General features: G+C 33.9%; 1 protein-coding gene across 1 annotated transcript in view; it reads left to right on the forward strand.

The window, feature by feature from the left end:
* The window catches only part of ERGIC2 (ERGIC and golgi 2), a 46348-nt gene that overhangs the window by 25417 nt on the left and 4758 nt on the right, over positions 1-16173 (forward strand). The window contains exons 7-11 of the mRNA XM_008573587.1: positions 2502-2603; positions 3473-3568; positions 9784-9839; positions 10719-10817; positions 15013-15110. Coding sequence (XP_008571809.1) covers positions 2502-2603; positions 3473-3568; positions 9784-9839; positions 10719-10817; positions 15013-15110 — 451 coding nt within the window. The remainder of the gene's footprint in view (positions 1-2501; positions 2604-3472; positions 3569-9783; positions 9840-10718; positions 10818-15012; positions 15111-16173) is intronic.

A 16173-nucleotide genomic window follows, 5' to 3' on the forward strand; every position in this document is an offset into this window, starting at 1 on the left:
TATGAAAGTTGAAATTGGATATGGTTAAACAAATGCACTGAATGTTAGGTACCTCTGGGTTTCTAGCACTTTTAGTAGAAAGCTATCCAGAGATGAAATACTTTACTTTGATCCAGAAATATCAAAGTGAGATGTTTTCTTTCATCTGGTATTTTATTCAGTGTTAAAGACTAATAATATGTGGGAGCTGAGATTGTCTTTTCACTTTTAAAATGACAGAGGTTTTTCCATTACAGTAGAGTTTTTTTTTAAACCTACCTTTATATATGGAGGATGGGCTTGGGTATTTATTGGTATAGTCAAGGCAGAAGTTTCTTTCACACATACGTGTACACACACACACGCATACACACACACACACACAATCAGTTTGGTACCATCAAACTCTTTAACTACTGCCCAGCATCAAAAGTTGAACTATGGAAATACAAGACAGGAAAAAATGTGAAGCTTTCGATTTCTGCTGACATTGGATCCCAAGAAACTTTTAAGTCTTGAAATGTAAAAATCTGAAAATGGGTTCTGGCTTCTTGAAGCTTCCTACATTATCATGTTCTCTTTCTAAACAAATGGTCTTGAATATCTTTGAATAGTCTAGAGATACCAAAGTTCTTACATCTCCCTGAATGTGCATACCAAAATGTTCTTTACCTTTAGAATTTAAAGAGATTTAAATTTTCTCTCAGTTGGTGTTCTACTTTTTAAAAATATTTAGGATCCCAATTTTCTTTAGTAGTAAAATTCAAACCCTGGATGTACCCTTTCTAGTTTCTGCTTTTTATGTCTATATTTAAGATTTATTCCAAACTGAATTTATAGTCTTAATATGACTTATTATCTTAAATAGGCCTGTTTTACCAGTGTTCTAAATGGACAGTGCATAAATATTTTGTCTCCACTTGCGATTCTGGAAAACACTTATTTTATCATTATGGTGGGATGTGAAATATTATCAGATTTGTATTTGTTTTCTTGCTTCAAGTACCTATGTTTATGTATAATTTTTTCCAGGCTTTATGCATGTTTGTGTGCATGTATATTTTTAATAGACTTAATTTTTTTAGAGCAGTTTTAGGTTTACACCAAAACTGAGCAGAAAGTACAGAGTTCTCATATACCCATCCCCCACAAATGCACAGATTCCCTCATTGTCAACATCCCAAACCAGAGTGGAACACTTATTATAATCAGTGAGCCTACACTGACACATCATCATCTCCTAAAGTCCAAAGTTTACAGTTCACTCTTGGTGGTGTATATTCTGTGAGTTTTGACAATTGTATAATGATAAGTATCCACCATTATAAGTATCTACCGTATAGAATACTTTCACTGCCCTAAATATCCTCTGTGTTCTACCTATGCGTCCCTCCCTCCCCATTGTGTGTAATTTTTATACTTGCTGAGTTTGAAGTTTATTACAGATGGCTTGGGATATTAGTTATTTAAAGATATAGAATTAAAGGAGGTAAAATAGGACTACATTTAATGATACGAAGTTGTGGCTGAAAATAGTAGGAGGTAACATGGGCCAGTGGTAGAAGTGTTGGAGAGAGGAAAAGTTTTATTCTTAGTTTTGTTGTTGGAATAAATAATTCTATAAGTTATTGTGAATATAAGAGTTTTGTAAAATAATCTTCATGCAACTAATTTGTTCTTTGTGTGCTAGGAATATTTAAAAAGAAAACTGAAGCATTATTTTTCAAATGTATACTTTGCTCTATCTGCTTTATATCTTGATATTGTTTTAAAAAATTATGTGAAGATTCTAACATTTTGTTTAGATTGTCTAGTTATAGAATAAAGTTTAGCTTTCTTTGGGAACGGGGAGACCAGGTGATATTAAAATGGCACTGTGGCCTGGTTTGTAATGCGAATTATATGTTTGTGGTACATGTTTATACCTCAGTAATTACCACTACAAGTCCATCAAGTCTATTGAGTGGTCCCTTATTTGTCTTATTCTTTGTATCTACAATGCTTAAATCAATGCCTGGCAAAAAGTAAGAATTTTGTAATTGTGCATGCATTTACTTAGGTGAGCAGAAGCTCCTTCTTGGTGACTCTGACTGCATGTCCATTATTGGAATCAGGTTTATGGAACCCAGGTCTACTCCAGTCACCCTACCTCACTCTTCCTGCTTTCAATGAAATAACCAAGGAAAACTTTTTTTTTTTTAGTATAAAATCTTATAATAATAAATGTATGGCTTTGTTAAGTTAGTTAATCATTGTTATTTTTTTTTTTTTGTCTTTTTCGTGACCGGTAAGGGGATTGCAACCCTTGGCTTGGTGTCGTCCGCACTGCGCTCAGCCAGTGAGCGCACTGGCCAGTTCTATATAGGATCCGAACCCGCGACGGGAGCATCGCTGCACTCCCAGTGTCACACTCTCCCGAGTGCGCCACGGGGCTGGCCCCCATTGTTATTTTTTAATAATTGTGGATTTCTTTGTATACCTTACTGTATTTTTAAACTGTTGTTTGTTTATGTTGCATTTAGGATGCTGCAGCTAATTCAGAGTAGGTTGCAAGAAGAGCATTCACTTCAAGATGTTATATTTAAAAGTGCTTTTAAAAGTGTGTCAACAGCACTTCCACCAAGGTGAGATGTATTTTTTAAATGTGCAACTACTTATTAATGAATTAACTTTGAAATAATTTTAATATTGATTTAGTTTTCTGAATCTATTTTTTCTTAGAAAGAGAAAATGGAATCATTCTGTACTATGGAGATGTCTTTTACCCTTAGACATATTGCCTATCATTTGATCAAGATTATCACAAATATGTTATTTTATTTTTATTTAATTAATTTCTCTTTTATTTGTTTTACCTCCATATAAAGTTTTAGGTTTTAAGGACAAATTAGTTGCATTTATTGTTATGAGGATATGTAAATTTTGGCTAGAATTTTGTTTCTTTGTTTCACTTTTTTCTCTTTTATAGATTAGAAAAGCTGATATTTAGAAATGCTACAGTCATGAAAATGATAATTTAAATTTAAAAATACACAGACATTTTATATTTGCTTAGGAATAAAATGTCATTGTCTATTTGAACTTAGGTGTCATGTATTTCCCATACTTGAGTCTTATCCTATCTTGCCCTCCCTCCTACAATGCCAGAAATAGGTGAAGAAAGTATGTCTTGTTGGACTAATTCTTTTGTTTTAATCTTTCTTCTGTCATTGGATGTAGTCCTCTGGTTAGATTTGAAGAACAACGGAATTTTAGATTTATGTAAATATTATAGATATGTAATAATTATGTAATTTTTTTCCATTTTGTAGATATATGATTTTTATAAATTTATAGACCTCAGAAAACTGCTATTCAATTTTCAACATTTAGAACATTACCTAAAAATTGATCTTTAGGGATTTTTTTTCCCCTTGTACATAGCGTTCTCACCACAAAATGGTAACTATATTGAATGTACTTTAAGTAATCTTAACATATCTTGTGTTAACAGGGAAGATGATGTATCACGGTCTCCAGATGCTTGCCGAATTCATGGTCATCTGTATGTCAATAAAGTTGCAGGGAATTTTCACATAACTGTGGGCAAGTATGTTCTTTTTACTTACTGAAAATACTTTAGACAGGTTTAGAGCTTGGTTAAAAGTAAATTATTTGCTAATCAAGTAATATATACCTAACTACTAAAGAACTGCTTAAAATGTGTATCTTTTTTAATGTCTTGAGATTGATACTCAAGCCTTTTATCTCAATATAAAGAAGACTACTAACTTTAAAAACTACTTCAAAAGTAAAGTAGTCATCTCATATTTTATGTGTTAAAGTAAATAAACTATAGGTAAATATGAATGAAAACTTGTGCTTGCCGAGTTTTAGCAGCCAGAGAGCTCTTATCTAGACATTTCATTAATATGTTCATTTCGTTGGTATGGTATTAGGATTTTGTTTTGTATAACCTTTTGGTGGTCCTCATCAAAATGTAATTCCTAATTCTCAAGTATTTTTTTTTTTTTCCTTTTTGTCTTTTTTCGTGTCCGGCAATGGATCGCAACCCTCAGTGTCGCGCCCGTACCGGACCGGGACCGGCAACAGGATCGCAACCCTCAGTGCTGCACCCGCACCTCGCTCAGCCAGTGAGCGGGAACCAGTCTGTATGTGGGATCCGAACCCTCGGCGGGAGCGCTGCCGCACTCCCAAGCGGCGCACTGTAGCAGTGCGCCACCGGGCCGGCCCCCTAATTCTCAAGTATTTTGATATAGTTAGAAATTAGTAGTATCTGGAGTAAAGTTAAATTAGGTGAAATTTAGGGAAAAATATCAGACCACTTACCTTCATGAGCAGCACCTAGCACAAAAATTGTTGTGTAAGAAACACTTAGTAAATTTCTGAATGAGTAAGTAGATCCTTCCCTCCTTTCTATAGAGTCATTAGGCTGAACAGTTCTTCACTGTACAAGATATTTTTGAGTACTTGCCATGTCCAAAGTACTATGCTTTTTACTAAGGATGAAACAGTGAAAAAAAAAACAAAAAGGCCATTTGCTCTTATGGTGCTGACATTCTAGAAGAGAATCCCAAATTTAAACAGGGAATACACTAATAATTTTTAAATTATAGTTCTATTGAGGCTGTAAAGTAGAAATATAAGTTATGAGACTATATAACAAAGTACTTGACCTGCTCTGCAAGTCAGCAGAGGCTTTACTGAGGAAAATCTCTGAACACTATTGGGATTTAATGTATAAAAGAAGTGAAAGACATATAGCAGGAAACAGCATGGCTAGAGGTTTTTTTCCTATCTACAGGGAATAGTATTAGAGTTTTATGAAAAAATATTTCAGTGTTTGCAATGATCAGACCAAACATATTTTTTTTTCATTGTTGTCCCTCCTTAAAATTCATGTTTTGTTGTTTTTCCACTGTTACTCAGGACCCATTTGTCCCATCACCAACATATTGCTGGAATCCTTGGAATTTCTTGGTATCAGGGAGGCAACAAATAATAGTTGGCTCAAAGAAATTACAAGTGTTTATTGGACCTTTGGATACAAACAATATCCTAGTTCAAGCCTTACTCAAAGAGGGAAACTGACAAATTCTCATGTTGTATGAGCCTCTGTATTATGGCTTTTTTTTTTTTTTTTTTTTTTTTTTTATTTTTCCAATTTCACTTCTCTCCCCAGGTGGTAACTCATACTATAAATAAGAGAGGCCAAATGGAAAAGCATTTGAAATGTATGTTATCATCTCAAGTATATCCTCTATATTGATCTTTTTTGAAGATTTCATATTGTCTCTCAAACACAATGTCACTATTCTCAACTGTAGTCTAAAAGAGTAATAAAAAGAACATGATTTATAACATTATTTATATTTCAAAATACTTGAGCATGAATACACTAGAAAATGTGATAATGGAGGCAGATGCTTATCACTTATATGAAGAATCATTATATAACAGCTGCACATATAGACTGAAACAGATGTTTTTTGTTTTGTTTTGTTTTGTTTTTTCCTTTTTGTCTTTTTTCGTGTCCGGCAACGGATCGCAACCCTCAGTGTCGCACCCGTACCGGACCGGGACCGGCAACGGGATCGCAGCCCTCGGTGTTGCTCCCACACCTCGCTCAGCCAGTGAGCGGGAACCGGTCTGTATGTGGGATCCGAACCCTCGGCGGGAGCGCCACCACGCTCCCAAGCGGTGCACTGTAGCAGTGCGCCACCGGGCCAGCCCCTGAAACAGATGTTTTGACTACTCAAATACAATGAGAAGATTTCTGTTGATGAGGCGATACTCTGAAATAGTGAATTGTAATACTGTGAACAAAACAGAGAATAATCTTCCCTCAGTTTCTTGGGAAATTTAGTGTATATTAAAAAAAAATTAGTGTATATTGAAACATTAGTAGGAACTTTGTATAGCTAAATGGAGTTAAGTTCTAGACTCTGAATAGGTTTTTCATGTACATGACTATCTCTTAGAGCATTTGAATGCTACGCAAGATGTGGGACAATTCTGTGTGTGTGAGACTGTCAGTTTCATTGCAGGAGATCTTGTTTCCCTGGTTGTTGTTCACTAAATGCCAATTGCAACCCCTCCCCAATAATTGTGACAAACCAAAATGCCTCTCCCACCCTTCCCCAATTTTTGGAACAGCTTTTCCTCCATTGAAAGTTAGTCAAGCTAGTTTCCTGTCTATGGGGTGGAACATACAACGTGCCAGAAAAGAAATAGGTAAATTCTGAATATCTGGCCTCCCTACAAGAGTTTTAACAAGTGTCAGAGAACTGCAGTCATCTTGACTAGGGTGATTTTATTTCATTTTTAACTTAATTTTTTGAAGGAAGATGCTTGCTTATGTTGTTATTTCATAATTTTTTTTTTTTTTTTTTTTTTTTTTTTTTTCCCGTGTCCGGCAACTGATCGCAACCCTCAGTGTCGCCCCCGTACCGGACCGGGACCGGCAACGGGATCGCAACCCTCGGTGTTGCCCCCGCGCCTCGCTCAGCCAGTGAGCGGGAACCGGTCTGTATGTGGGATCCGAACCCTCAGCGGGAGCGCCGCCGCACTTCCCAAGCGGCGCACTATCCAGTGCGCCACCGGGCCGGCCCATAAATGTTTTAAGTTATGTCTTCTAACAAAAAAACGAGAAAGAAGGAAATATAATTTAAAACAGTTTCCTGTTTCTCTCAGAATAAAATCCTGGGTGGTGAGAGAGACCATTGAAGTAAGATATAGTACAGTCATTTGATTATTCAGGAAAATTCCTCTCCCTGAATTTGTTCGAAAACCGTAGTAGGAATACTGTTGAGGTGATGGTATAACTTGGGATAGAAATAACCTATGAGTGTAGATTTTCTTTTTAGTAGTGTGTTTGAAGTAATATATTTTGCTGTGAACATACGAGACTTTATCAGACCCAACTACCAATCATTCCAGTGCCTAGGAAGATGCCTTATTGCACAAGATTTTAGTATACTTTATGTTGGATATTAACACATTTCCCTAACCATTATATTGCCTTTTATCTTAATTGCCAGGGTGTGTTCTGGTAGGTACCATACAGAACAACAAATGTTGTTTAGACCTACTAGGGTATATTGTAAAACAACAATGACATTTAATTGGTTACAAATAAAATAAAGTTTTATTGAGTTTTTGTTTTCAATTTTTTTTAGTTAATTATTAAAATTGTCAGCTGGGTAAGTAGGAATGAGGGATAATTTAAGGAAATCTTTAAGATCATATTTTCAGTTTTTGTTTTCTTTAAATGAAGAACAGGGTGGGATAGTATTTATTCTGAAAACTATAAGGGAATTAAAAGAACAGGTTAAATTTGAGAGATAGCAGTATATAGCTGAACAAAGGTTTATTGCAGGGGTTGGCAAACTACAGCCTATGTACCAAATCCAGCCCACAACTCATTTTTGTATGGCCCATGAGTTAGGAATGGTTTTTATATTTTTAATTGTTTGGAAAGAAATCAGAAGGGGAATAATAAAACACATAAAAAATATATGAAATTCAAATTATAGTGACCAAAACTAAAGTTTTATGAGAACATAGCCATGCTCATTTGTTGACATATGGCTGCTTTCTCACTACAGTACCAGAGTTGAGTAAGTTCGGCAGCAATTGTATGTGACTCTCATCACTTTGTGCTGGTGCTTGGTGCACTACAAATTGCAGTGATGCAGTTATAACTTGACAGCATTACAAGTGCCATGTATATTGCTGTAGTGCAACATTTTATTTATTGTTCTGTCAAAAAAAAAAAAGAAACGCGGACTTCAAATATTGTATTTTTAAAGCATCATGGAGTGGGGATTATTTGATTAAATTTGGCCACAAAACATTGTGCTTATTATGCAATGACACTATAATTGTGCTAAAAAATTACAATATGTGTTTATGTTACCATATTAAGCACTCATCACAATATTCCCTACTCATAGAAAAGCAGTGGTCAGGAAAAAATTAGAAAATTTAAAATGGAATGTATAAACACAGTAGAATTTCTTAATAAAAATAAAAAGTGAAAATGAGGCTGCAAAGCAAGTTTCTAAGTGCCTCATTGGTTAGCCATATAAGGAAAGCCATGTATTGATAACTTGATGAAATTGTTTTATGGCAACAGCTAAAGAAATGTATCCAGAAAAATAAATTTGCTTTAGACAATTAGCCTTCAGCAGGAAAAGTTCTCCAACATCTAAGGACATTGAGAGCTATATCCAAGAGTCACTCAATAAAAAGCAAGGCAGGTGATTTTGAGTGGTTTTCTTAAGCTCTTCCTGAGTGGATTGTGTTTGTTTGAGGAATCAGTGCTGAGTTTGATGTGACGGAAGAATTATTGTCTATGAATGGCTTACATGGAACAACTGTAGGCAAGAATATTTTTAAAGAATTTGAGAACACAAATTCAGTACAACCTAAAGTGGAATCTGTTAAGATGTGTTACAGCTGTGTGATGATGTTAAAAATATGTGTGGAACAGAAAAAGGCTTACTTGGATGTATTTTCAAACCTTGTGAAAATATAAGGTATTTAAAGCCTATAGTTATCCTTTGTATCATCAGCAGTACTTTGCAGAAAATATTTGAATTTGTCATGTATTGAGAACTAGCAGTGTCAGTGATGAACTTTATTTCCTCTTATATTGTCATTTCCATGAATTTTTGTCAGAAATAAAAGCTGAATATTCCCACTTGCTCTACTACACAGCAGTTTGATGGCTTAGCAGTGGGAAAGTTTTATTGCAATTGTTTTGAGCTCAGAGGCAAGATTAAACTTTTCCTGAATGAGAAAATCACCATCACTACTATTATTGAACACTGAATAGCTTTGAAAATTAAGTTTTATGCAGACTCAATAATGTTAACTAATAAATTTAACCTAAAATTATAAGCCAATAGCAATGCTTATGTATGGAATTTATATTGTGGAAAAATTATTTCATTGTCAAGTAATGTTAAGTGATTTTGAGTAGTTTCCTTTGCTTTTCAACACAGGTTGTCAAAAGTTAAAACAAGAATCAAGATCTCCATTCTCATACTTGGATATATTTTTCTACCTCAAACTGTAGTTCCAGAAGTGTTTTTAGACGTTGATGCAAGTGCAAAGGAAATTTCCATGTTTCAAAATCCATTTAACTGTGCAATTGAGGAAATTCTGCTTTAACTTAAATTGGAAGTTACTGATCTGCAATGTAGTGACATGCTTAATAGCAAATACAAAGAGAAGAATCTAGCAGAGTTTTATAACTGCCTTCCAAGCAATGAATGTGCTCCACTCAAACATATGCTCATGGATTAATATTTTAAAAGATAAAATATGTAAAATTTTATTATAGATCCTCATTAACAGATAAACATTTGTGATCAGTTTTGAAAATAGGGAACACTAATTCTATATCCCAGTTAAGCAGAATGTAATCTTTCTGCAAAACACTTATGTGACAGAAAAAATGTACTCAATTATTACTATTATATTTTGAATTTCGTCAATAGAAATTTGTGAAAATTTGTTTTCTCTCATTACATAACTAAGTACATAATATCCCTGATTTTGCATCTTGGCCCACAAAGCCCAAAATATTTACTGTCTGGTTCTATACAGAAAGTGTTTGCCAACCCCCAGTTTATTGCATTGCTGAGATGAGTAGACTTTTCTGCTTAATAATAGGCTAACTACGTTTTATATTTTTTGTGCTAAGAAAAATTATATAATTTAGGGAAGATCCACTTTCTGTTTTTAATTACTTATATATTTAAATATTATTACTTTAATTTTTTTTCCTCTTTTCAGGGCAATTCCACATCCTCGAGGTCATGCACATTTGGCAGCACTTGTTAATCATGACTGTAAGTAGTTTCTAAAATTTTTTCCAGTTAAGATGTCCTTGAAAAAAAAGTGATTTTTTTAAAAGTGCAGGTACAAGATAGGGTTTTGAAAGTGAGCTGTTTTAAAAACAGCTATCTATCCAAATAATAAAATAAATTATTACATTTATTGACTCTAATCCATTTTCTCTTATCTTTAAGCTACCTATATTTCTGTTTGGTCATAGCTCAGAAGTTGCTGAGGTTAGGGAGGAAAGCCTAGATGTACTTTATATAACTTTGTGTACATTTTTGCTAATTTTTGTGGGTGATGAAGAGAATGTATTTGAAATTTATTTCAATTTATAAATTTACATATGGACATATACACACATAAAGTATTCAAGTTAGTTTATTATAATGATTATCACAAGACTTAAGTTTTTAATGTCTGCTTTAGAGAACAAAACAAATAATAGATCCCATTAAAAAATCAATTTTGTCACATTAAGCAAAAATATATATTAAAAATATATCTTATCAAAGTTTCACTATTTGGCTACATGGGCATCACTCTAGTTGTAACCACATAGTCCTATTACTATAAGGTGATTTGGACTAGGAAGGATGTAGTTTTTGGCTATCAGGATGTAATATTATTTCTTAGAAGTTAATTTGTATGGAATTATAAAATTTGAGATATAGTATTTTATCAGAAATTACTTACTCTTATGCATTTAATTCCCATATATTCATATGCATTTTTCTCAAAACAATATGGTTTTAAATACTATAGTATCATACTTGCAGATTTTGGATATTTTTTGAGAACAGTTAAGAATGTAAACCAAGCTGTAACACGTAGTTTTGAGTAATGTAATTTCTCTGCTTAATTAGTTTTATTTATTTTTTACCTTTTAGCTTACAACTTTTCTCACAGAATAGATCATTTGTCTTTTGGAGAGCTTGTTCCAGCAATCATTAATCCTTTAGATGGAACTGAAAAAATTGCTGTAGATCGTAAGTAATTAATATTTACTGTTGGAATTTACAAGTAGAAAATTGTTTTTATACCTTTAATATTAATACATTTTTAATAATCCTCTTCTTAACCCTCTTGTAAAGATAATTGTTAAGTGGTTGATGAATGAGGTGTGTGGAGAGAATTTGTACCAGTGGTACATGAAATTTGAATGTTAAAAAATGAGCTATAGAACAGAATAAAGAAATAAAAAGTAGGCAGGAGAAGGAGAAGAATATAAACACTCTAAGTATATCAAAAAAGGTTAATATGTTAATAGGGCATAACTGTACTTTTCCTTATTCAGCAAAGAAAGAATAAGAATAAAAGAAAGTTTCGACATTATAAGAAGAATTTTCTTCTCTGTATAGGTTCAACTTTCTGAAAGTTCTAAAATGTGTATTTACCATTTTAGAAACCTCTATGGAGAATTTTACAAACATCAGAAACTTAGAGTTATTCTAGAATGGTTGGGTTATTAAAACAGTCAAAAAATAGTACATTATAGTGCAGATAACCTTTTTTTAATGTTCTTTTAAAACTTCTACTTCATTTAAAGTATCAGTTTATGCAAACAAGAAGGATTATTTTCTTAGTTTTGTAGCAAGTAGTCTATTTTCATGTTTTCTGAAGGTTTTTGTTCGCCTTTCTTCTTAGTCATATTGTATGACATGGTCCATATATTGCATCTTTTAAGGACTTAAAGCTTTTTCAGCTACTAGGAATTCTAGCCATTGTAAAATTGTAATCAAGTATTTAATTTTTCATTAATTTAAGTAGATTTGTTAATATTTTCAGATTTATTAATATTCTTTACTCTTAGCATAGTATTGTAATGAGATACATTAAAGATGTTTGACTTAGGATATTGGTTTACATTCATGAGTATTTTATGTTTGCGTGGGAATATTCCACTTAAGGAAACTTAAGTGTAATAAATTTGGAAATGTGTGAATGGAAACATTCTGAGGATTATAGACTTCATTCAGTGTAATCTCATCACTAATCTAAGTATATGTTCTTTCTGTATTTAAATGCATTACATGCTACCTAAGAGATGCTCATTTGAAAACGTGTTGGTTAATACTTTGTTTCAAGATGCTAAAATGAACTACAGATTTTTGTACAGAGCTTTACTAAGTTTAAACAGGTTAATTTTCAAAAAGCTATTTTTAAGTACACTTGTTCTTAAATTCAGAGAAACTGAAAGATATTTAGAGTTATGTTATGAAATGCCATTTGATGAGTGTCACTAGGTTATATAAAGCTTTAAAGCGGGTGTACTCTTCTCCTTCCTAACATATAATCACCCCTCCATATCAACAGGGGACTGGTTCCAGAAGCCCCGCAGACAACAAAATCCATGCATGCTCATTTCCCTTAGTTGGCCCTCCAAATCCTTGGGTTCTGCATCTGCAGATATGGAGGTGGAATGTGTATCCTATCTGGCCTCTTTTTCCAAAAAGAAAAAAAAAAATCAGTGTTACAATTCTGTTGTTCTCCAGAAGTATTGCAGGGGTTACTTAGCAGTTACAACATCTTTAATGCTGTGCAGATTTGGCATTACCTTTGGAACAACCTGTGCCTTGCAACAAAAATTTCATACAACAGCATTTTTACCTTGCCTGGCCATTAAGTTCTCTAGCAAACTTATAGCCTTTTCCTGAATTAACATTAGATAAATAGATCTTCAATAGTCCTCTGACCACAGCTTAAAGATTTAAAATTTTTCCCATCACATTTCTTTGGCTCTTCTTAATTATTATTTATTGCATCGGCACTTTTCTCTTCACATGTGGTGTGATTCCTTTTGTACTTCATTTTTTCCTTCAAGTCTAATTATTCCACCCATATTTACAGCAGTGATTATTACCTCACCATTCTCAATTTTATCTTTTTTTCATAAATACTTAATACTTGGACACCTTTTTCTCTTAGCACTTACAGCTCTCTCTCTGTTTATTACATGACAGAGTTTATTTGTAAAACACCTCAAAACCAAGCACAGATTGAGCAGATCACCTTACATCACAGGTGTAACTCAAAGTATGAAACTGAAGACCCTTATCAATTGATAAGCCATATATTAGTGGTAGACAAAGTTGACAACCTTTTATCCCTATTATCTGTGAGAATATTTAGGATATTAAGTTGACATTAATAGTAGTCAAAAACTTTGCTTTTGAAAGTTATAGTGGTACATGTGATAGGCAAAATAAGAAGTGGTGAAGTTGAAACAGGCTTTTCTTTATTTTGTTAGAGGATTATTTAATGTTAGTGTTAGAAGAGATCATTAGTCTTACCTCTCTCCTACCTATTCACAGTTTTACTCTTTCCTCCCCTATTCTGAGTTAGCTTGAGATTAGAAACAGATATCGGATTGGTGGAAATAGAAATTCTTTTATGCTGAGCAAAAGAGGCTAGACACACAAAGTAGTACATACCGTATGGGTACATTTATATGAAATTCTAAAACAGGCAGGTTAGTGGTTGGCCCAGGGTCAAAGACAGGGGATTGACTCTGAAGGGGGTATCTGAAGGAACTTTTTTGAGGTTTTGAGAGTATTGTATATTTTGATTGTGGTGGTGACTGTATGGGTGGATATATTTCTCAAAATGTATTGAACCATACATTTAAAATTGGTGCATTTTATTGTATATGCATTATACCTCAAAGTTGATTTTTAAAAAGGTTGTTTATTCACCCAACAAATATTTATTGAATACTTTATATTTGTACTATTTGAGGCATCAGGAGCCCAATGATAAGCAAGATAGACGTAGTCCCTGCCCCTCCTAGAGCACATATTTCTGTAGGGAACCAGGTAATCTTTAATGTTTGGAGATAGTAAGTGTTAGGATAAGTGACTGTGAAGAAAATAAAGGAGATTGCCTGTGAGAGAAGAAAGGAAGTGGAAGAGGCTATGGTATTTGAAAAACAAAACATAACAAAACAAAACTTGGATGAAGTGAATAAGGCTGCTTTATTATTAATGAAGCTGACTGAAAAAAACAACATGCGTGCGCTGCCACAGTTGGATAACCTAATCTTATATTACATCCTCCTACTCTCCCAGCTGGTCAAATAGCAGGGACAGGTCAATTTCCTAATGGTAGGCAGGTAGATATGTATGTCTTGAAGACAGGCCTGTTTGAAAGAGAGAATACCCAGACTGTCAAGCTGAGTGCTGATTGCTTTTTCTCAGCTTGCCAATTGAATTACTCCTTCCATGAGTGGAAGAGAAGTGGAGAGGAAGGCCAAAGTTTTCATTCCTGTTTGTCCAAAGGGGTGCAAGTCCCTACTTCATTACACAAGGTAGAGAATCTGGGAGGATTTATCCCCTTTTAAGTTTAAGACCTTGATCCCCTTTAATGAAACTGCCAGGGTGCAAGTCCTGGCTCTGCAACTTAGTAACTCAGTGACTTTGGGCGTGTTTCTTAACATCCCTGTACCTCAATTTCTTTATCTCTAAGAAACAGATAATGAAAAGATCAACATACTTATCTACCTGTAACTATAGATAGAAGTATCTAATTCTAATTATTAAAAAAATATACCTAGACAATTAGCATGATTTGTATTATGTGAACTGTTGTTTATAATTAATTACTAATTGGTAAAATACTGGCATTTATAACTTATATCAAAGCTAGAGATGCCTCATGACTATATAAAAATGATCGTTTTGATTACACAGTAACCCCAGATCATCACTGAGTAGTTTCTTTGGTTATCTTCTTGCTGTAGTATCAGTTCCTAGTATTTATTCAAAGGCTGGCTAATTCAATTTTTATATTAGTATATCTTAAGGTATTAGTAGAAGCTGAAAATGTGTTTTGTGATGGTTATTCTATTGTAAATTTATTTTACTCTTATTAGTTTCTGTACTATACAGGAAGGCTGCTTTTATTTTTCCATGTTTTATAAAAGGATGATGATGATTATAATGGATTTCTAAGTCACTAGTTAAATCTTTTTTAACATCTGTGTGTGTGCCTATTTTATGTTTACTGAGAACTTGTTTTACCAAGTATTAGTATCTTTCTTTTAAAATTGTTTGTTAGACATTAAATAATAGATAACAATAATATAATATATAACAGGTTAAATATGTTCAATAGAAGAAAAATATATTTGGTAGTGGTTTTGTTGCTACAGCATTGATGAAGAAACATGTTTTATTTTTATTCTAGATAACCAGATGTTCCAATACTTTATTACAGTTGTGCCAACTAAACTACATACATATAAGATTTCAGCAGACACCCATCAATTTTCTGTAACAGAAAGGGTAAGTTAAATTCAACTGGTAAAATGATTAGTTTATTTATTTATTCATCTTTTTTAGTGTTTTAAAGTCCTTTGGCTATAAAATAAGGTGGGAGTTTTAGCTGGCACTCTCCCCAAATTTAAAATTTGTGGAACTTTTGAAATGAATTTTATTTTAAGCCAATAATATAGAAGAAATGGGTATTAGTATATTCTAAAACAAAAAAGTAGATTTTTTTTTTAAAAACTGAGATGTTTTCTAATTCATTAGGATTTTAAATTGTTAAACTGTGTTGCTATTATTTTATTCTTTTTTTTTTTTTTTTCCTTTTTGTCTTTTTTCATGACCGGTAACGGGATCGCAACCCTCGGTGTCGTGCCTGCACCGTGCTCAACCAGTGAGCGGACCGGTCTCTATATGGGATCCCAGCCCTCGGCGGGAGCACAGCGAGTGTGCCACCGGGCCGGCCCTTTTATTTTATTCTTTTTTTTTTTTTTGTCTTTTGTCTTTTTCCGTGTCCAGCAACGGATCGCAACCCTCAGTGTCGCCCCCGTACCGGACCGGGGACCGGCAACGGGATTGCAACCCTCGGTGCTGCTCCCGCGCCTCGCTCAGCCAGTGAGCGGGAACTGGTCTGTATGTGGGATCCGAACCCTCGGGCGGGAGCGCCGCCGCGCTTCCCAAGCGGCGCACCACCCAGTGCGCCACCGGGCCGGCCCTTTATTCTTAATGTCTTAATTTTGTAATATGCTTCCTCATGTAAGTAATTCTTAATCCAGAAGCAGATTCTCTGATTTCTGTGTTATTTATTTTTTAATAAATGTTTCTATCCTGAGGCATGCATGGTTATTGTAGATCAAATGGCGAATTTAGAGGGTTTGCCTTCTTAAGTTAATGCTTTACTTTCAACTGATTGAGAGGAAGAATGTTCTGCAACCTTAGGATGGTGTGGCCTTATAAATAAATACTGACAGTGAGGAGCAGAGTTTTGGAACAGGACTGTTTAATAGATTTCTTATCTACTCTGGAGTCATATTTTCTTATTTTTTGTGTTTAAGAATGATGACTATTCAAACACTTATAT

The sequence above is a fragment of the Galeopterus variegatus genome, unplaced genomic scaffold, assembly GCF_000696425.1.
Source record: "Galeopterus variegatus unplaced genomic scaffold, G_variegatus-3.0.2 Scaffold937, whole genome shotgun sequence".
Classification (NCBI taxonomy): domain Eukaryota; kingdom Metazoa; phylum Chordata; class Mammalia; order Dermoptera; family Cynocephalidae; genus Galeopterus; species Galeopterus variegatus.